At 46.7% G+C, this 21,596-nt stretch overlaps 1 protein-coding gene across 1 annotated transcript in view; it reads right to left on the bottom strand.

The window, feature by feature from the left end:
• Window positions 1-3,874: 3,874 nt before the first annotated feature.
• LOC132350467 (myosin-13-like) overlaps window positions 3,875-21,596 on the bottom strand; it is a 1,192,166-nt gene continuing 1,174,444 nt past the window's right edge. Inside the window, 9 exon segments of the mRNA XM_059899652.1 lie at window positions 3,875-4,147; window positions 5,153-5,248; window positions 5,809-5,892; window positions 5,894-5,917; window positions 6,102-6,275; window positions 6,585-6,710; window positions 8,320-8,523; window positions 8,604-8,912; window positions 9,691-9,810. Of these exon segments, the coding sequence (XP_059755635.1) occupies window positions 3,998-4,147; window positions 5,153-5,248; window positions 5,809-5,892; window positions 5,894-5,917; window positions 6,102-6,275; window positions 6,585-6,710; window positions 8,320-8,523; window positions 8,604-8,912; window positions 9,691-9,810 (1,287 nt within the window). The 3' untranslated portion in view covers window positions 3,875-3,997.

Below are 21,596 nucleotides of genomic sequence, written 5' to 3' on the forward strand. Positions count from 1 at the left end.
AGAGCAGCCCCCGATCGCTGCAACTAGAGAAAGCCTGCGTGCAGCAACAAAGGCCCAATGCAGCCAAAAAAAAAAAAAAAAAAAAACAAGAAGTACAATACAATTTACAATTACTTAAAAACAAAAAGAAAGAAAAAGAATTTAGGTGTAAATCTAACAAAACATGTACAGGACTTGTATGCTGGAAACTGTAAAACAAGGAAGACAGAAATTGAAGACGATCTGAATAAATGGAAAAACATACTTTATTCACGAATTGGAAGAATCAATATAGTAAGCTAATTTTCCCCAAACTGGTAAATAGATTTAATGTAATTCCTATCAAAAATTATAACTCTGGCTTTAAAGTTGGACATACAGTATCCTAATTATTATTTTCCCAAAGCACTATAATTGTAGTATTTCCCCCAATGAAAAATTTTAACAGCTTTATGGGGATATAATTGATGTATAACGAACTGTACATATTTAAAGAGTCTCGACATATGTAGACACTGTGACACCATCATCTGAATCAAGATAATGAACATGTCCATCACCCGCAAAGTTTCCTCCTGGTCCTTTGTAATACATCCTACTGTCCTTCTGTGCCTCCCATAAATCCTGCCTCTCTATCCCTAGGCAACCACTAGTCAGCTTTCAGTCACTATAGATTCATTTTTTTTTCCCTAGAATTTTATATAAATGGAATAATAGAGTCTACACTTTTTTGGTCTGGCTACTTTCCATCAGCATTATTATTTTGAGATCCATCCATGTTTTTGTGTGTGTTAATAGTTTATTTTTATCATTTTTAAAAAAAAAATATTTATTTTATTATTTTATTTATTTATTGTTTCTGGCTGCATTTGGTCTTCGTTGCCGCGGCCGGGCTTTTCTCTGGTTGCGGCGAGCTGAGGCTACTCTTCGTTGCGGTGTGCGGGCTTCTCATTGCGGTGGCTTCTCTTGTTGTGGAGCACGGGCTCTAGGTGCGTGGGCTTCAGTAGTTGTGGCTCTCGGGCTCTAGAGCGCAGGCTCAGTAGTTGTGGTGCATGGACTTAGTTGCTCCACGTCATGTGGGATCTTCCTGGACCAGGGCTCGAACCCGTGTCCCCTACATTGGCAGGCGGATTCTTAACCACTGCGCCACCAGGGAAGCCCAATAGTTTATTTTTTATCATTTTGTAGTATTACATTATATGGATTTACCATAATGTGTTTATCCATTCAACCTGTTAATGGCCATTTGGGTGGTTTTCAGTTTGGGGCTATTACAGATAAATACGCTGTGAATATTTGTGTGGACATACGTTTTCATTTCTCTTGAGTAAATACCTAGAAGTGGAACGACTGGAACAAATGGGTAGTTTCTTAACTTTTTAAGAGACTGCCAAACTATTTTCCAAAATGGTTATGCTGTTTTACATGACCACTAGCTGGTGTGAGAGGTCCAGTACCTCCACCTCTTGGCCAACACTTGGACTTTTAGTCATTGTAATAGGTGTGTTGTGATATCTCATTATGTTTTAATTATTAGTCCCCTAATGATTCATGATGAGCATTTTTCATGTGCTCTGTGTATATCTTCTTTGGTGAAATGTTTGTTTAAATCTTTTGGTTCTTTAAAAATTGGGTGATTTGTTTTCTTTTTAGTGAAGATATAGATTTCTGTATGTATTCTAGACACAAGTCCTTTATCAGGGGTATAATTTGCAAATACTTTTTCTCAGTCGGTGGCTTGTCCTTTCATTCTGTTTAACAGTGTTTTTCAAAGTGCAGAAACTGAATTTTGATGAAATCCAGTTTATCAATTTTTTCTTTCATGGCTTGTGCTTTTGGTGTTGGCATCTAAGAAATCTTTGTGTAAACTAAGGTCACAAAGATTTACTCTTATGTTTACTTCTAGAAGTTTTTGTGATTCTACTTTTGGTTTCCTCTTTGATCCAAAATTTAATTTAGGAGAGTATTTTGAATTTTTTTGTTTTAAACTGTTATTAATTTTAGACATTTTTGCGATTGAGGCCTGTGCAGTTTATACTGTAAAGGAGTGAGGCTGATAGGGGTTGGGAGGCAAGGGAGTGTGGATGGTAGAAGGTGGAAGAGGGACAGGAGTGCATAAAGTACAATTTTTGTCTAGATTGTATTTTTGTTCTACTGCTTCCTCTCTTTCTAGATACCAAACTCCTCATGTTTATACTGCACTAAATCTATCTTGTTTTATTCTTCCTCTTTTCATAAGTCCTTTCTCTCTCTCTCTCTCACCCACTCATCCATCCAATCTGTCAGAAAACCCTATGTGCGCCACATTCACAGTACATCTAGAATCCATCTGCTTCTCGTCATCTCCCAGTGCCTATCTCTCTGGTCTAAGCCACTGTCACTTTTTATCTTTTATTTTGCAGTAGGCTCCTAACTGGTCTCACAGTTTCGACCTCTGCCCCCTTCAGTGTATTCTCAACGCAGCAGAGTGATTCTTTTTTTTTTTTTTAAAACTTATTTATTTATTCATTTTGGCTGTGTTGGGTCTTCTTTGCTGCGCACGGGCTTTCTCTAGTTGCGGCGAGAGGGGGCTACTCTCCCTTGCGGTGCAGAGGCTTCTCATTGCTGTGGCTTCTCTTGTTGCGGAGCACGGGCTCTAGGTGTGAGGGCTTCAGTAGTTGCAGCATGCGGGCTCAGTAGTTGTGGCTTGCAGGCTCTAGAGCACAGGCTTAGTAGTTGTGGTGCATGGGCTTAGTTGCTCCGCGGCATGTGGGATCTTCCAGGACCAGGGCTCGAACCCGTGTCCCCTGCATTGGCAGGCAGATTCTCAACCACTGCGCCACCAGGGAAGTCCCCAGAGTGATTCTTTTAAAATGTGTGTTAATATCACTCCTCTGCTCAAAACACTCCAAAGACTTCCCATCTCACTCTGAGTGAAGAAAAAAGTCCTCAGGTGGCCCTGAAGCCCTACATGATCCCTGGGGTCCCAGGTTCCTCTCTTATGCCGTGACTATCTTGCTCATTCTCCTCTAGCCCTGCTGGCCTCCTTCCTGTCCCTGGGCCATGCCAAACTGCCCCTGCCTCAGGGCCTTTGCATTTTCTTTTGTTCCCTCTGCCTGGAATACTCTTGCTTCCTTCAGGTCTCAGCTCAAATGTGTTTTTCTTAGAGAGGCCTTGCTTGACTCTTCTCTACATAGTACTAACTGCCTCCCTCTTACTTTTTTTATTTCTCATGAGCACTTACCTGACACATTACGCAGCTTCTTATTTTTTTTGTAGATCTTTTTACAAAAATTTTATGTTGGAGTATAGTTGATTAACAATGATGTGTTAGTTACAGGTGTACATCAGAGTGATTCACTTATACCCATACAAGTATCCATTCTTTTTCAAATTCTTTTCCCGTTTAGGTTATTACAGAATACTGAGCCGAGTTACCTGTGCTATACACTAGGTTCTTGTTGATTAACTATTTTAACTATAGTAGACACAGCTTCTTATCTGTTGACTGCCTTTCTTTCCTTGCAGAATATAAGTTCCCAGAGGGAGGGAACTATGCTTTGTTCACTGCTATTCCCATAGTACTGAGAGCAGGGCCCGGCGCATAGTAGATGCTCAGTAACCACCTGCGGAGTGGGTGCATGAGTGTGTCCTGTCTGAAGGCGTAACCTCAGTGAGTGGTTTCCTTAGTCATTTGTAACAGTCTAGAGAGACTTAATAAAATTAAGTCCAGTAAAAGATAATTGTGTGTGTGTGTGTGTGGTGGAGCTGGAGATGGGAAAGGGGATGCGGGGTGGTGAGGGAGGTACAGATATTGAATGTTCCACAAAGCCATATATAATGTTAGAATAATAATAGCTAGGTGAGAACTGTGTTTGAGAATAAGTAATTTTGGAAGTAAATGAGTCTGGTTCAGTTTATCAGTTCACTGTAGTTTTTATTTATTCAACATGAGGAGAAAAACATCACAAAGCAAGTGACCCAAAATGGCACATTTTGTGCATTTCTTCAGCCCCTTGGCAGCATCAGGCAGATGTGTTCACTCTGCACTGACTTGTGTGTGAATCTCCCGGCTCTTCACCCGCAGCTTGTTGACCTGGGACTCGGCAATGTCAGCCCGTTCCTCGGCCTCCTCCAGCTCGTGCTGGAGCTTGCGGAATTTGGCAAGATTAGCATTGGATTGTTCCTCCTAAGAATAAAGTTGTGAGAGTTAGACTTTGTGGTTCTCATTGCACTTGTCACAAACAGGATTATTTCCTCAACTCAGATATTTCCTTCTTACGGTTTGTTTGTCATATCTGATTTCAAATCCAGACAGAACTTGTAACTTCAGTTACATTTTTTACTCTAAAGAATGAAAGAAGAAATAGTTTTGAAATGGAAGAGACGAGCTCATTATGTCAAACCCATGTATACGTGCAGTCTATTTACGATGTATGGACTGAGTGGAAAGGAGGAAGAGACCCATGTGCGCTTGCTCACAGAGGTTAGACAGTAAATGTAAGGTCAAATTCTGACTTTGGGAAAATCCCAGTTGAAGTGTTTTTGCCATATATTTTGACTCTGGTATACAGAGACGCTGCGGGTGGGGGGATGGGGATAGGAAGAAAGTATGCCCTTTGTTGGTTGCACTTACTACCATTCGTGCCTCTCCCTTTCGTGTTCCCTTTTCTTACCTCTTACCCACTACATTGTGTCTGGAAGAGTGGGGAACAACCAGGAAAAGTGAAGCTGGAGAATCTCCCAACACATCCTAATTTGCTACAGCGAATGTGCAGGGATAAGTCCCTGCTGATGACAGTGGTAGTGAGGGAAGGAGTCAGCTGGGGTAAAAGATTTCTGTTTGGCTTTTGGGAACAATTGATTTTGCGCATTTCTAGAGGGAGAGGGATATTTATCATGGTGTTAGATTTTCTGCTGGATATTCTTTGCAGCTATCAAGTAAGGTGGGTTATTTGGAATTTTCTTTTTTTCCCCCAACCCCTACAAATTGCTTAATAATAAAAATATCTCGTCTTGAGGTCTTATTCTATAATTAGGATTTGGGGGTAAATTCATATTTATATCCTCTCTCTTAAAATAAGAATGACATATTCTTACTTGGTCTCTTTCTTTCTCATTAACACATTCTCTTAATATACTTTCTACCCCCAACGAAGTTTTCTTCTTCCCTCAAGGGCTTAAAGATACTTACAGCCTCCTCAGCTTGTCTCTTGTATGATTTCACCTTTGCCTGTAATTTATCTACCAGGTCTTGCAGCCTGAGAACATTCTTGCGGTCTTCCTCAGTCTGGAAGTTTGAAAAAAATGGTCTGCATTGAATCCAACAAAATCAACCCACTACAGGTGGTGAAGTAAATCACTTTGATATGATGGCAGGTGGGCCTGGGGTAAATGTGGTCAACTCTGAGGCTTCCTTCATAGTATTAACAGTAGCCACTCTTGTTAAATGTCCACTGTGCGCAGGCACTATATTGGAGAGTTATACATGTCTCTAATCCTTACCTCCCTACTCTGGTGAGTAGATGTTTTTATTCTATTTTACAGGTGATGAATTAAGGTTGAGAGTGTTAGGTAACCTATCCGAGTTTAAAAAGTAAGAGGCCAAACTAGGACTAATACCAGTTTATCTGTCTTTGAAACCTGTATTCTTTCCTCACTTACACGATTTTCTAAAGGCCTTCCTGATTTTCCTAGCTTAGGAAAGGGTCTGTGATAGGTGATTGTGTCATTTGCCCCTTATGTATATCGAGTTAACATGTAGCTGTTTGTGAGTACCACATAGTCACCAGGTTTTCAATTTCCCTTTGTGCAGGAAGTCTGGATATTCTAGAAAGCTCTTCCCCTTACCTGGTAGGTGAGTTCCTTTACTCTTCTCTCGTGTTTCCGCAAACCTTTAACAGCCTCAGCATTACGTTTCTGCTCACTTTCAACCTACCTCTCCTTCAAGCTCACGTACCTACAATCAAGAAAGATACTTATATAGTCAGTCTTGGGGGATGTTAATTACCTCAGGACCTACTGACGATATTGGGTGGCTGTCCCCAGCCACAGGATAAGGATGGGAGTCAATATACAAGAAGAGAGAAGGATCGGGGAGTGCCGTTTTCACTTTCCGGATTCAGAGAGATTGAGAGACCCACCCTGGCCTCCAGCTTCTGGATGTGCTTCTTGCCACCCTTCAGGGCCAGCTGCTCAGCCTCGTCCAGGCGGTGCTGCAGGTCCTTCACCGTCTGCTCCAGGTTCTTCTTCATCCGCTCCAGGTGGGCGCTGGTGTCCTGCTCCTTCTCTGTCAGCTCCTCGGCCATAATGGCCGCCTGGTTAAGTTCACAAGAGGCATCAGTGGGCCACCCACCCCTCCTATGCGGGCACACGGAGGGTGCTGTGAGGCTGGTACTAGGCACGCTGATGCTTTCCTCCTTGCCGCAGCCACCGCTGATGCTGCATGGTTCCCCTCCCACTTTGCCTCTGCTGAGGCTCCGTCTCCTTCCGTCTCTCCGGGAAGCCACCACTGACTGAATGCAGGGGTGAGGAGAGGAAACCTACTTGCAGGTCCCAAAGGGGCGGCGTAGAAGCCCCTTTCTTATCTCCAGACAGCATCTCTGATAAGAAAGAATGGAGCGCACATCCGTGACATCCTTCTTGGCCTTCTCCTCTGCATTTTTGGACTCCTGGATAGACTTCTCCACCTCTGCCTGGCATTGGGCTATGTCAGCTTCCAGTTTTTTCTTGGTATTTATCAGGCACGTGTTCTACAAGAAAAATTAGATAAGAGGTTCGGGCTACATTTGGACACTTACAACGATCGGAAGGGAGAGGGTTGGGTGGGGAAAGAAGTCAAGCTCGAGAACGTTCCATTTCTTATTTTTCACACAGGTGAAAAAAAATTAAAGAGACTTTCATTTTTGATAGACAGATATCCCAAAACAGGCCCGAGAATTGTACATAAAAGAATTGAGTAAATGATAAATGTGGACATTCAAATATTTGAGGAAGGATAAATTATTTAGTTAAAGGTGCTGGAACAAGGAAATGGTTGACATAACTATGTGAAATGAAAAATAATTCTCATGATCAAAACATTGTACAGAGTTGTTAGGATGATGACAAACGAGGAAACATTTGCAATGTGCATTACTGAAAAAATAGTTCCTTCCTTAATATGTAAAAAAGACAAATCATTACGAAAAAAGGGCAAAAGTACAAATAGCTAAGACACACCAGAAGAAATACAAATAGCCAACAAATACGACAAAATGTTCCACCTCATTAGTAATCAAAGAAATAAGAATTTTTAAAATGAGGCATTTTCAACCATAAACTCGGTGAAGATTAAAAAAAAAATAATAATAGCTAAGCACTCTCACTTATTTTCCCCACGGGAGTAAAAATTGGGACAACTTTGTTAAAGACCAATTTACAACATATCATAAATTTCTTTGCTGTTTTGACCATGAATATATACTTCCAGGAAGTTACTGACTTTTAGGAATATTAAGGAAATAGTAATCATGGATATATGTGAAAATTTAGTTATGAAGAAGTTAGTCATACAATCTTCTAATCATAAAAATTTTTATTGGGAACAGTCTAAAAATATCCAACCGTAGAAGACTGATTAAATAAATGTGCCATAATACACAACTAAAATGGACTGCTTTTCTGCCATTAAAAAACTGTATCATAGAAAACTATTTTAAAATATAGAAATATGTTCACAAGACGTTGTTAAATGAAAAAAAGTTGCAAAAGGATTGATCACGTTTACAAAAAATATCATATTTATGTATAGACACAAGAGCCTAGAATAGGAGATCCCAAAATGCTAACAATATGGTTGGTATTCTTCTAGTTTTTGGCTAATTCAAAAAATAGTTTTTAAAGCAAGGAATTTTGGGGGAATTCCCTGGCAGTCCAGTGATTAGGGCTTTGTGTTTCCACCGCGCGGGGCGCGGGTTCAATCTCTGGTTGGGGAACTAAGATCCCGTATGCCATGTGGTGTGGTCCAAAAAAATAAGAAATGAAACAAGGAATTCTTGAACTTTCCTGAAAGTAATTATTTCAAAAGACAATCCTAATTTTCTAAGCTTGCAGCTTAAATGTTACTGCCTCTGTGAAGCCTTTTCCAGCCCTTTTATGCAATAATTTGTCATGCCTTGCTCTGATTTCCCCATGATCTTTTATCTTCAGATAAAAGCTCAGCAATCTGTCCATCTAGAGACCAAGTTATTCCAAGAACTAGGCCTAATGAAAGTTTGTCTTGACCGCTAGCCTGGAAGGAGCGGTGGGAACTCCTCTCCATCAAGCCTGGGTCCTGCCTGCCTCCAGGGTGGACCCAGAGTGGAGTGAGGACGGACACACGTGGGAGTGAAGGAGCTGCACGCGGTCGCTGGCCTCCAGCAGCTCGTGCTCCGCCAGCTTGCGGGTGCGCTCCGTCCGCGCCAGGGCCACCTTCCTCTCCTCCGGCTCCTCCAGCAAGAGGCCATTCCTGCGCTCCACGAGGGCCAGCTGCTCCTTGAGGTCCTCGCTGCTCCTCAGGGCGTCATCCAGATGCAGCTGGGAGTCCTTCACGAGAAACCAGGGGTGAGACCGGAGCCCAGGGCAGGCTGAGGTCCCGCCAGGTCCTCCAGGGGCCGTGCACTCACCTTGAGCTGGCTCTGGACTGAGCACAGGTGTTTCTGGGTCTCTGCCACCTGGCGGTTGGAGTGGCCCAGCTGAATCTCCATCTCACTGAGGTCTCTCTCCATCTTCTTCTTCAGCCTCAGAGCAACATTCCGGCTCCAGATCTCAGCATCCAGCACGCTTTGCATGGCCTTTGCTGCCCGCTGGCTCTTTCTTTTCAGCTGCTCGATTTCTTCTTCCTTCTCAGTGATCTTGTGGTCAAGCTCAGATTTCAGCTGGTTCAACTCTAGCTGGACACGCAAAATCTTGCCCTCTTCATGCTTCAAGGAACCCTGATAAAAGTAAAGGAGTGATTGGGATTGCTGGGGGCAGCCACCTTCTTGAATGAGGTTTTTCATCCCCATTAGGATAAAAAGGGTATTATTAGGCTCATTTTACAAATAAATAGAACAGTACTCAAAAAGGTCAAACAGTTTGCTCCCAAATTGTTACTAGTAATGAAACTAGAATTGAAGCTTTGTTGTTAACAATTTTATGTCTTGAGAAGGACAGAGCATCGTTTTCAATTAATAAAAATTTTGATTACTGTGTCTTTTTAAATAGTGACCATAAGTCAGGAGCCAACCTCTGCTCAAAAAAGACAGAGAAAGACAGAGGAATTGCTCTCCTGTTATCCTGCATATTGCAAATTTCCCTAGACCCTCTTAAGCATCCGCCCCTCACTGGCCAAAGCTGGGGATTGCATCAGGATCCTGCACTCTTTGGACCACACAGAATTCCCAGCAGCCAAAGATGACCGTGTATAACTCTCTGTTAAAACTAAGGGATTCTGAGCTGGCTCTCAGGATGTTTGGTGATTGAGTTCTTGCTTTCTGAGAGGAAGACGTTGAGGACATAATGAACAAGTTTATTTATTCAATAGGAGAAATACGATGGACTAGAGAACACTCATGAGGCGAGGCAGCAGAGAGCAGCTGGTCCCCCCCCAGGGCGGGGGTGGGGCTGGATTCTTCCCATTGGAGCCCCAGTGCCTCCTGCAGGAAGGGCCCCTGGGGGTGGTCTAGTCCCCTTCCTCAGCGCCCCGCCCTCCTTCACATCTCAGACACGTGCCTCCACCTCTTCCAGGGCAGCCTGGAGGTCTGACTTTTCTTGCTGCACTCGCTTCCTGGTCTTCTCCAATTCCTGAAGATTCTTGCTCATTTCTGCAATCTGCATGGTTAAGTCGGAAATCTCTTCTGCAAAGCACAGGCTTGATTTAGGCTGTTTTCACAGGCTCTGTCTGATAGCACCGGCATTTGCCAGGGAATTTGGGGATTGGTGATTCATTCATGACCTTCATATAGGAGAGGACAAAGACAGGGAAACCTTTCGGGGGAGGTGTCGACAAGACACAGGTGTGTGGCCTCACCTGAAGATGCAGAGGGAGGAACAACAGAACACCTGTATGACCCTGAACCTTCACACGGTACACAAAAGGGTCACAGAGAGGACCAGGGGAGACTACTGTGGAGAAAACACATAGAATCATGGTCTCAGAAATAGAAGGGGCTTTAGAGGGCATTGGGTCTGGTCTAGTTTTGTAGGACAGCGGTCTGAGATCCTAAGGGATCTAGTGACAGGATCAAGGACACAAAGCCATGTAGAGACAGAATCCATGGAAGATATGTTCTGTAGAAGAGCACGGAGCTTAGCAGCCAGGCGAAGCCTCTGTTCTCGAGAACAAGGCTTGGCTGTGACTATGCCTTACATTGGGGAAGTTTGGGTCCCAGGGTAAAGAGAATAGATGTGAGGATTTTGTGGGGAATCGGGAAGGAGGAGGTTGTGGCCAAATGGGGGAGTGGTGGCCAGAAGAGAAGGGGGGCTGTCACACACCTGTGATAGGGAGAGAGCTGGGGGCTGTCACACCCCTGTGATGGGAAGACAGCTGGGGGCTGTGACATACCTGTGATGGGGAGACAGTTGGGGGCAGTCACATACCTGTGATGTAGAGACGACTGGGGGCTGTCACATACCTGTGATAGGGAGAGAGTTGGGGGCTGTCAGGCACCTGTGGTGCAGAGACAGCTGGGGGCTGTCACATACCTGTGATTGGGAGACAGCTGGGGGCTGTGACTCACCTGTGATGGGGAGAGAGGTGGGGGCTGTGAGTCACCTGTGATGGGGAGAGAGATGGGGACTGCCACCTACCTGTGATGGGGAGAGAGCTGAGGGCTGTCACGCACCTGTGATGTGGAGACAGCTTGGGGTTGTCACATACCAGTGATGGGTAGAGAGCTGAGGGCTGTCACCCAAATGAGAAGGGGAGAGGGCTGGGGGCTGTCACACACCTGTGATATGGAGACAGCTGGGGACGGTCACACACCTGTGATGTGGAGACAGCTGGGGGCTGTCACATACCTGTGATGGGGAGAAAGTTGGGGGCTGTCAGGGACCTGTGACGTGGAGACAGATTGGGCCTGTCACATACCTTTGATGGGGAGACAGCTGGGGGCTGTCACATACCTATGATGGGGAGAGAGTTGGGGGCTGTCAGGCACCTGTGATACGGAGAGAGCTGGGGGCTGTCACATACCTGTGATGCGGAGACAGCTGGGGGCTGTCACTCACCTGTGATGGGGAGAGAGCTGGGGGCTGTCACACAGCTGTGATGGGTAGAGACCTGGGGACTGTCAAACACCTATGATGGGGAGAGAGCTGGGGGCTGTCACATACCTGTGATGCGGAGAGAGCTGGTGGCTGTTTCATACCTGTGATGTGGAGATACTGGGGCCTGTCACATACCTGTGATGGGGAGAGAGTTGGGGGCTGTCAGGCACCTGTGATGCGGAGACAGCTGGGGGCTGTCACATACCTGTGATGGGGAGAAGGTTGGGGCTGTCGGGCATCTATGATGTGGAGACACCTGGGGGCTGTCACATACCTGTGATGGGGAGAGAGCTGGGGGCTTAAAATCACCTGTGATGGGGAGAGACCTGTGGGCTGTTACTCACCTGTAATGGGGAGAGGGCTGGGGGCTGTCACACACCTGTGATGGGGAAGGCAATGGGGATTGTCAAACACCTGTGATGGGGAGAGAAACGGGGGCTGTCACATACCTGTGATGTGGAGACAGGTGGGGGCTGTCACATACCTGTTATGGGGAGAAAGCTACGGGTTGTCACATACCTGTGATGGGGAGAGAGTTGGGGGCGGTCAGGCTCCTGTGATGCGTAGACAGCTGGGGGCTGTCAGATACCTGTGATGGGTAGAGAGCTGGGGGCTGTCACTGACCTTTGATGGCGAGAGAGCTGTGGGCTTTCACACACCTGTGATGGGGAGAGAGAAGGGGACTGTCAAACACCTGTGATGGGGAGATAGCTGGGGGCTGTCACACACCAGTGATGGGGAGAGTGATGGGATCTGTCAAATACCTGTGATGGGGACAGAGCTGGGGTCTGACACATACCTGTAATGTGGAGACAGGTGGGGGCTGTCACATACCTTTGACGGGGGAGAGTTGAGGGCTGTCGGGCACCTGTGATGTGGAGACAGCTTGGCGCTGTCACATACATGTGATGGGGAGACAGCCTGGGGCCGTCCATCACCTGTGATGGGGAGAGAGCTGGGTCCTGTCACACACCTGTGATGGGGAGAGAGATGTTGACTGTCTAACACCTGGGATGGGGAGAGGGCAGGGGCTCAGAGGTCCCTATGATGCGTAGACTGCTAGTTGTTGTCAAATAACTGTGACGTGGAGACAATGGTGGCTGTCACATACCAGTGATGGGGAGAGTGCTGGGGGCTGTCATTCCTCTGCTTTGTGGAGAGAGCTGGGGACTGTCACTCACCTGTGATGGGGAGAGAGCTGGGGACTGTCAAATACCTGTAATGGGGAGAGAGTTGGGGGCTTCCAGGCACCTGTGAGGGGGAGAGAGATGTGGGTTGTCACATGACTATCATGGGGAGAGCTGGGGGCTGTCACACACCTGTGATGGGGAGAGAGATGGGGACTGTCAAACACCTCTGATGGAGAGAGAGCTGGGGGCTGTCACATACCTGTGATGCGGAGACAGCTAGTTGCTGTCACATACCTGTGATGTGGAGACAGCTGGGGGCTCTCACATTCCTGTGATGGGGAGAGAGTTGGTTGCTGTCAGGCACCTGTGATGCGTAGACAGCTGGCAGTTGTCACATACCTGTGATGGGGAGAGAGCCGGGGGCTGTCACTCACGTGTGATGGGGAGAGAGCTGGCGTCTGTCACACACCTGTGATGGGGAGAGAGATGGGGACTGTCACATATCTGTAATGTAGAGAGAGCTGAGGGCTGTCACTCACTGTGATGAGGAAATATATGGGGACTCTCAAACCCTTCTGATTGGGAGAGAACTGGGGCCTGTCACATACCTATAATGCTGAGACACCTGGGGGCTGTCACATACATGTGATGGGGAGAGAGCTGGGACTGTCACGCACCTGTGATATGGAGACAGCTGGGGACGGTCCCACACCTGTGATGCAGAGAGTGTTGGGGGCTGTCAGGCAACTGTTATGCGGTGACAGCATGGGGCTGTCAAATACCTTTGATGGGGAGAAAGCGGGTGGCTGTCACTCACCTGTGATGGGGAGACAGCTGAGGGCTCTCACACACCTGTGATGGGGAGAGAGCATGGGGCTGTAACTCGCCTGTAATGGAGGGAGAGCTGGGGGCTGTCACATACGTGTGATGGGGAGAGAGTAGGGGACTGGCAAACACCTGTGATGGGGAGAGAGCTGGGTACTGTCACATACATCTGAAGGGGTGAGTGCTGGGGGCTGTCAGGCACCTGTGATGGGGAGAGAGCTGGGGGCTGTCACACACCTGTGATGGGGAAAGAGATAGGGACTGTCAAACACATGTGATGGGGAGAGAGCTGGGGGCTGTCACATACCTGTGATGCAGAGAGAGCTGCGGCCTGTCACTGACCTTTGATGGCGAGAGAGCTGTGGGTTTTCACACACCTGTGATGGGGAGAGAGATGGGGCTGTCACATACCTGTGATGGGGAGAGAGCTTGGGGCTGTCACCCACTTGTGATGGGGAGAGAGCTGGGGGCTGTTACTCACCTGTGATGGGTAGAGAGACGGGGGCTGTCAATCACCTGTGATGGGGAGAGAGCTGGGGTCTATCACACACCTGTGATGGGGAGAGTGATGGGGAATGTCACACACCTGTGATGGGGAGAGATCTGGTGGCTGTCACATACCTGTGATGTGGAGATAGGTGGGGGCTGTCACATACTTGTGATGGGGAGAGAGTTGGGGGTTGTCAGGCACCTGTAATGGGGAGACAGCTGGGGCCATCACATACCTGTTATGGGGAGAGAGCTGGGGGCTGTCACTCACCTGTGATCGGGAGAGAACATGGGGCTGTCACCCACCTGTGAAGGGGAGAGAGCTGGGAGCTTTCTCGCACCTGTGATATGTAGACAGCTGGGGACGCTCACACACCTGTGATGGGGAGAGAGCTGGTGGCTGTCACATATCTGTGATGTGGAGATAGGTGGGGGCTATCACATACCTGTAATTGGGAGAGAGCTGGGGCCGTCACTCACCTGTGATGGGGAGACAGCTGGGTGCTGTCACACACCTGTGATGGGGAGAGAGATGGGGACTGTCACATACCTGTGATGCTGATACAGCTGGGGACGGTCACATACCTGTGATGGGGAGAGAGCTGGGGCTGTCACGCTCTTGTGATATGGAGATAGATGGGGTCGGTCACACACCTCTGATGGGGAGAGAGTTGGGGAGTGTCAGGCAACTGTGATGCGGTGTCAGCTGGGGGCTGTCAAATACCTCTGATGGGGGGAGAGCTGGGGGATGTCACTCACCTGTGATGTGGAGAGATCTTGGGGCTGTCACTCAACTGTGATGGGGAGAGAGATGGGGGTTGTCACATACCTGTGATGTGGAGACAGCTGGTGTCTTTCACATATCTGTGATGTGGAGACAGCTGGCGCATGTAACAAACCTGTGATGGGGAGAGAGTTGGGGGCTGTCAGGTACCTTTCATGCAGAGAGAGCTGGGGGATGTCACATACATGTGATGGGGAGACAGCCGGAGGCCGTCACTCACCTGTGATGGGGAGAGAGCTGGGGGCTGTCATCCACCTGTGAAGGGGAGAGAGCTGGGCGTTGTCAAGCACCTGTGATATGGAGACAGCTGGGGACGGTCACACCCCTGTGATGGGGAGAGAGTTTGGGGTTGTCACATAAATGTGATATGGAGAAAGCTGTGGTCTATCACATACCAATAATGGGGAGACAGCTGGGGGCTGTGACATACCTGTGATGGGGAGAGAATAGGGGGCTGTCACGCACCTGAGATGGGGAGAGAGCTGGGGACTGTCACATATCTGTGAGTTGGAGTCAGCTGGGGGTTGTCACACACCTGTGATGGGGAGAGAGTTGGAGCTGTTACACACCTGTGATAGGGAGAGAAATGGGGACTGTCACTCACCTGTGATGGGGAGAGAGCTGGGGGTTGTCACTGAACTGTAATGGGGAGAGAGATGGGAGCTGTCACTCACCTGTGATGTGGAGAGAGGTGGTGGCCGTCACATACCTGGAACGGGGAGAGAGTTGTGGCCTGCCAGGCACCTGTGATTCAGAGATAGCTGAGGGCTGTCACATACCAGTGATGTGGAGACAGCTAGGGGCTGTCACATACCTGTTATTAGGAGAGATTTGGGGGCTCTCAGGCACCTGTGACCCGGAGAGAGCTGGGGGTTTTCACATACCTGTGATGGGGAGAGAGCTGGGGGCTGTCACTCACCTATGATGGGGAGACCGCTGGGGGCCGTCACGCAACTGTGATGGGGAGAGAGCTGGGGGCTGTCATCCACCTGTGAAGGGGAGAGAGCTGGGGTTTGTCACGCACCTGTGATATGGAGACAGCTGGGGTCGGTCACACACCTGTGACGAGGAGAGAGCTTGGCGTTGTCACATACCTGTGATGTGGAGACAGCTGGGGGCTGTCACATACCTGTGATGGGGAAATACATGTGGACTGTCAAACACCTGTGATGGGGAGAGACCTGGGGGCTGTCACATACCTGTGATGCGGAGACAGCTAAGGGCTAACACATACCTGTGATGGGGAGAAAGTTGGGTGCTCTCAGACATCTGTGATGTGGAGACAGATGGGAGTTGTCACATACCTGTGATTGGGAGAAAGCTGCGGTCTGTCACTCACCTATGATGAGGAGAGAGCTGGGGGCTATCACACAGCTTTGATGGGGAGAGAGATGGGGACTGTCACATACCTGTGACGCTGAGACAGCTGGGGGCTGTCACGTAACTGTGACGGGTAGAGCACGGGCCGCCACTCACCTGTCATGGGGAGAGAGCTGGGGGCTGTCACTCACCTGTAATGAGGAGAGAGATGGGGGCTGTCTCTCACCTGTGATGGGGAGAGAGCTGGGGGCTGTCACATACCTGTGATGAGGAGAGACTTGGGGTTTGTCAGGCACCTGTGATGCGGAGACAGCTGGGGGCTGTCACATACCTGTGATGGGGAGAGAGCTGGGGGCTGTAACTAACCAGTGATGGGGAGAGAGCTGTGGAATGTCACACACCTGTGATGGGGAGAGAGCTTGGGTTTGTCACACACTGTTATGGGGAGAGAGATGGGGATTGTCCCTTACTTGTAATGCTAAGACAGCTGTGGGCTGTCACACTGCTGTGAGTGGGAGACAGCTGGGGGCTGTCACTTCCCAGGGATGGGGAGAGAGCCGGGGGCTCACACATACCTATGATGCAGAGACAGCTAGTGGTTGTCATATCCCTGTGATGTGGAGACAATGGGGGTTGTGATATACATGTGATGGGGAGAGAGTTGGGGGCTGTTATGGTCCTGTGATGCGGAGAAAATTGGGGGCTCTCATATACCTGTGATGGGGAGAGAGCTGGGATCTCTTGCTCACCTGAAATGGGGAGAGAGCTGGGGTCTTTCACACACCTGTGATGGGGAAAGAGATGGGGACTGTCAAACACCTGTGATGGGGAGAGACCTGGGGGCTGTCAGATACCTGTGATGTGGAGACAGCTGGTGTGTTTCACATACCTGTGATGTGGAGAAAGCTGGGAGCTGACACATACCTGTGACGGGGAAAAAGTTGGGGGCTGTCAGGCTCCTGTGATGCGGAATCAGCTGGGCGCTGTCACATACCTGTGATGGGGAAAAAGCTGGGGCCTATCACTCACCTGTGATGGGGAGAGAGCTGGTGTCTGTCGCACACCTGTGATTGGGAGAGAGCTGGGGCTCACCCATACCTGTGATGCGTAGACACCTAGTGGTTGTCACATACCTGTGATATGGAGACAATGGGCGTTGTGACATACCTGTGATGGGGAGAGAGCTGGGGGCTGTTAGGCTCCTGTGATGCAGAGACAGCTGGGGGCTCTCAGATACCTGTGATGGGGAGAGAGCTGGGGGCTGTCACTCACCTGTGATGGGGAGAGAGCTGGAGGCTGTCACACACCTGTGAATCTGAGAGAGCTGGGTATTGTCACTCACCTGTGATTTGGAGACACCTGGGGACGGTCACAGACCTGTGATGGGGAGAGAGATGGGGGCTGTCACTCACCGGGGATGGGGAGAGAGCTGGGGGATGTCACCCAGCTGTGATGGGAAGGGAGCTTGGGCCTCTCACTCACTTGTGAAGGGGAACGAGATGGGGACTGTCAAACACTTCTGATGGGGAGAGTGCTGGGGCCAGTCACATACCTGTGATGCGGAGTAAGGTAGTTGTTGTCACATACCTGTGATGTGGAGACAGCTGGGGGCTGTCACATACCTGTGATGGGGAGAGAGCTGGGGTCTGTCACACACCTGTGATGGGGAGAGAGCTGGGCACTGTCAAGCACCTATGATGGGGAGAGAGATGGGGACTGTCACATACCTGTGAGGCGGAGACAGCTGTGGGTTGTCATATACCTCAGATGGGGAGAGAGTTGGGTCCTGTCAGGCACCTGTGATGCGGAGACAGCTGGGGGCTGTCACATACCTGTGATGGGGAGAGTGCTGGGGGCTATCACTCACCTGTGATGTGGATACAGCTGGGGGCTCTCACATACCTGTGATGGGGAGAGTGCTGGGGGCTATCACTCACCTGTAACGGGTAGAGAGCTGGGGGCGGTGACTCACCTGTGATGGGGCGAGAGATGGGGGCTGTTACATACCTGTGATGCGGAGACAGCCGGGGGCTGTCTTATACCTGTGATGGGCAGAGAGTTGGGGGCTGTCGGGCACCTGTGATGCGAAGACAGCTGGGGGCTTTCCCATACCTGTGATTGGGAGAGAGCTGGGGGCTGTCACTCACCTGTGATGGGGGGAGTGATGGGGAATGTCACATACCTGTAATAGCCAAAGCAGTCTTGAGGGGAAAAGACGGAGCTGGAGGAATCAGACTCCCTGACTTCAGACTATACTACAAAGCTACAGTAAGCAAGACAATATGGTACTGGTACAAAAACAGAAACATAGATCAATGGAACAAGATAGAAAGCCCAGAGATAAACCCACACACCTATGGTCAACTAATCTATGAAAAAGGAGGCAATGATATACAATGGAGAAAAGACAGTCTCTTCAATAAGTGGTGCTGGGAAAACTGGAAAGCTACATGTAAAAGAATGAAATTAGAATACTCTCTAACACCATACACAAAAGTAAACTCAAAATGGATTAGAGACCTAAATGTGAGAATGGACACTATAAAACTCTTAGAGGAAAACATAGGAAGAACACTCTTTGACATAAATCACAGCAAGATCTTTTTTGATCCACCTCCTAGAGTAATGGAAATAAAAACAAAAATAAACAAAGGGGACCTAATGAAACTTCAAAGCTTTTGCACAGCAAAGGAAACCATAAACAAGATGAAAAGACAACCCCCAGAATGGGAGAAAATATTTGCAAACGAATCAACGGACAAAGGATTAATCTCCAAAATATATAAACAGCTCATTCAGCTCAATATTAAAGAAACAAACACCCCAATCCAAAAATGGGCAGAAGACCTAAATAGACATTTCTCCAAAGAAGACATACAGACGGCCACGAAGCACATGAAAAGATGCTCAACATCACTAATTATTAGAGAAATGCAAATCAAAACTACAATGAGGTATCACCTCACACCAGTTAGAATGGGCATCATCAGAAAATCTACAAACAACAAATGCTGGAGAGGGTGTGGAGAAAAGGGAACCCTCTTGCACTGTTGGTGGGAATGTAAATTGATACAGCCACTATGGAGAACAATATGGAGGTTCCTTAAAAAACTAAAATTAGAATTACCATATGACCCAGCAATCCCACTACTGGGCATATACCCAGAGAAAACCGTAATTCAAAAAGACACATGCACCCGAATGTTCACTGCAGCACTATTTACAATAGCCAGGTCATGGAAGCAACCTAAATGCCCATCAACAGACGAATGGATAAAGATGTATGGTACATATATACAATGGAATATTACTCAGCCATAAAAAGGACTGAAATTGAGTCATTGGTTGAGACGTGGATGGATCTCGAGACTGTCGTACAGAGTGAAGTAAGTCAGAAAGAGAAAAACAAATATCGTATATTAACGCATGTATGTGGAACCTAGAAAAATGGTACAGATGAGCCGGTTTGCAGGGCAGAATTAGAGACACAGATGTAGAGAATGGACATATGGACACCAAGGAGGGAAAACTGCGGTGGGGTGGGGATGGTGGTGTGCTGAATTGGGCGATTGGGATTGACATGTATACACTGATGTGTATAAAATTGATGCCTAATAAGAACCTGCAGTATAAACAAACAAACAAACAAAACAACTAATACTAAACTTTCATTGGGTTATTTGTATGGCAATATGTTAATATAAATGTTTCAGACATCACATGAAATTTCTAAAAATCTTATATGTTCTGGTATAATGTTATAAGTCATAATCCTAGTTATTACTTTAAAATGTATATCTCAGAAATAACTAATTTTCTTGTCAACTGCATTATTATGAACTTTCATCAGATCTTTAACTGTGGTCATTTTTAAGTCTTGTCATTTACAGACAGTTCTGGGTGTACTCTGATGCTTTTGCAAATATGTTCCTATAAAAGGGTTTCATCTTCAAGAAATTCATGGAAAAGACTCTGACAAGTACAGGTTTCTGGTAACTGACTGTACAGCTGAACTGAATGAATAAGCATTTTCAGAACTCTAATGAAAAACTGATGAACTCATAAAAGTGCTAACAAAAGATCAAGATGAACAAAAAAATTAATTACATGGGACTGAGTGAACAGATGAGGATGAGTATAATTTTTGTGACTTTCTGTCTGAATTTAAAAAAAAAATCCCACAAGGACTCAGAGGCAAAGAATATACAAATCAATTTTCACTGCAAAGTAAAGGAGCTGTTACAGTGGAGGATTACTGGACTGAATGTCAATATTATGACATAGTATGAGTGTGTTTCATGTTTGGTAATTGCAATCATTGTTGCTTTTGTTGTGGTCATCCATGTACGATGCTTGGTGTCAGTCTATTTATCTCTTGTAAAAATAAAATACAGTGTGTGTGTGTGAAAAAAAAACTGAGGTGTAATTGGCATATAACACTTTACTAGTTTCAGGTGTACAACATATTGATTCGATATTTGTATATATTTTGAGATGATCACCACAATAAGTCTGGTTAACCTCCGTCAACATACATAGTTACAATTGTTTTGTTCTTGTGATGGGACCTGTTTCAAATGCTTTACGTGTACTGGCTTATTTAATTCTCACAACAGCCCTCTAAGGCGGGTTAAATGAGTTAATATTTACAAAATGAGTCAACACTTTATAAGTGCTCACTCAATAAATAAATGAGTTAATAACTAAGTGAATGCATAAAGAAAATGCCATTTTAATCCTCCTTTTATAGACCAGAAAGTTAAAGGACTCAGCTGCGGTCCCTTGGGCAGTAATAGGTGGAGCTGGGATCTTTTCCTTGATCATCTAATTCCTCTGCTCTCCTGTAACATTGCTGAAGCAGGACCTTGATGCCAGAAGCCCAGCCTTTGGGGATTCAACAGCTTGGCTGGTGAGAGAGCTGCCTCATAGCCACAGTCTGTGTGATGGTTTGTTCTTTCCTTTGTGACAAATGGCCCTGAAACTCAGCCATATTTGTGAATCCAGGATTGGTGATGGTTAAACGTCTACTGTACCACATGGTGTTCTATGTCTATATACCTGGTCTCTGACTCTCAGTTTTCTCATTTATAAAATGGAGATGATTATGCTTATCTTGCAGTGAAGTGTTGTAAACAGTAGAGATAACATAATAATGGGACTGCATTAGGCTCAGAAAACAGTTGTTATTGATGCTGTTTTTATTATGGAACACATAAGCTGATTGTTTGCCAAATATAGTGGCTCTTCACTTTGGGGGGAAAGGTTTTTAAGAATTTTATGAAAGGTATGGATTTAATGTACCTATATATGTACATAATATTTTGGATATAATTTCATAGTAGGGATGCCAGATAAAATATGCCCAGGATGCCCAGTTGAATTTGAATTTCAGAGAAACAGTAAATGCTTTTTTTTTTTTTTTAGTATAAGTATATCCCAAATATTGCATGGGTCATATTTATACTAAGAAATTTTTCATTGTCTCATCTGAAATTCGAATTTAATGGGGCGTCTCGTGGTTTTAATTTGCCAAATCTGGCAGCCCTATTTCATAGACTGAGAAGTGATAAAGGCTCTCATGAGCCTGTCCTCAGGGAAACACACATGCACGTGCACACAGACACATGTACATACTCACGTGTGCACGCACACCCACACCCACAGAATTTTGCATACGTTTCAGGGAGTCCTGTTCTGATGGATTCTTACTCACCAGGAGTCTTGGTCTCATTGGGAATCAGACATCGCACAAAGTGAGGATGAGTGCTCCTTGAATTGGCCATCAATTTGTTTAAATTTTCCTGAGACACAAACCAGAAGAA

Source organism: Balaenoptera ricei, chromosome 16, assembly GCF_028023285.1.
Source record: "Balaenoptera ricei isolate mBalRic1 chromosome 16, mBalRic1.hap2, whole genome shotgun sequence".
NCBI lineage: Eukaryota > Metazoa > Chordata > Mammalia > Artiodactyla > Balaenopteridae > Balaenoptera > Balaenoptera ricei.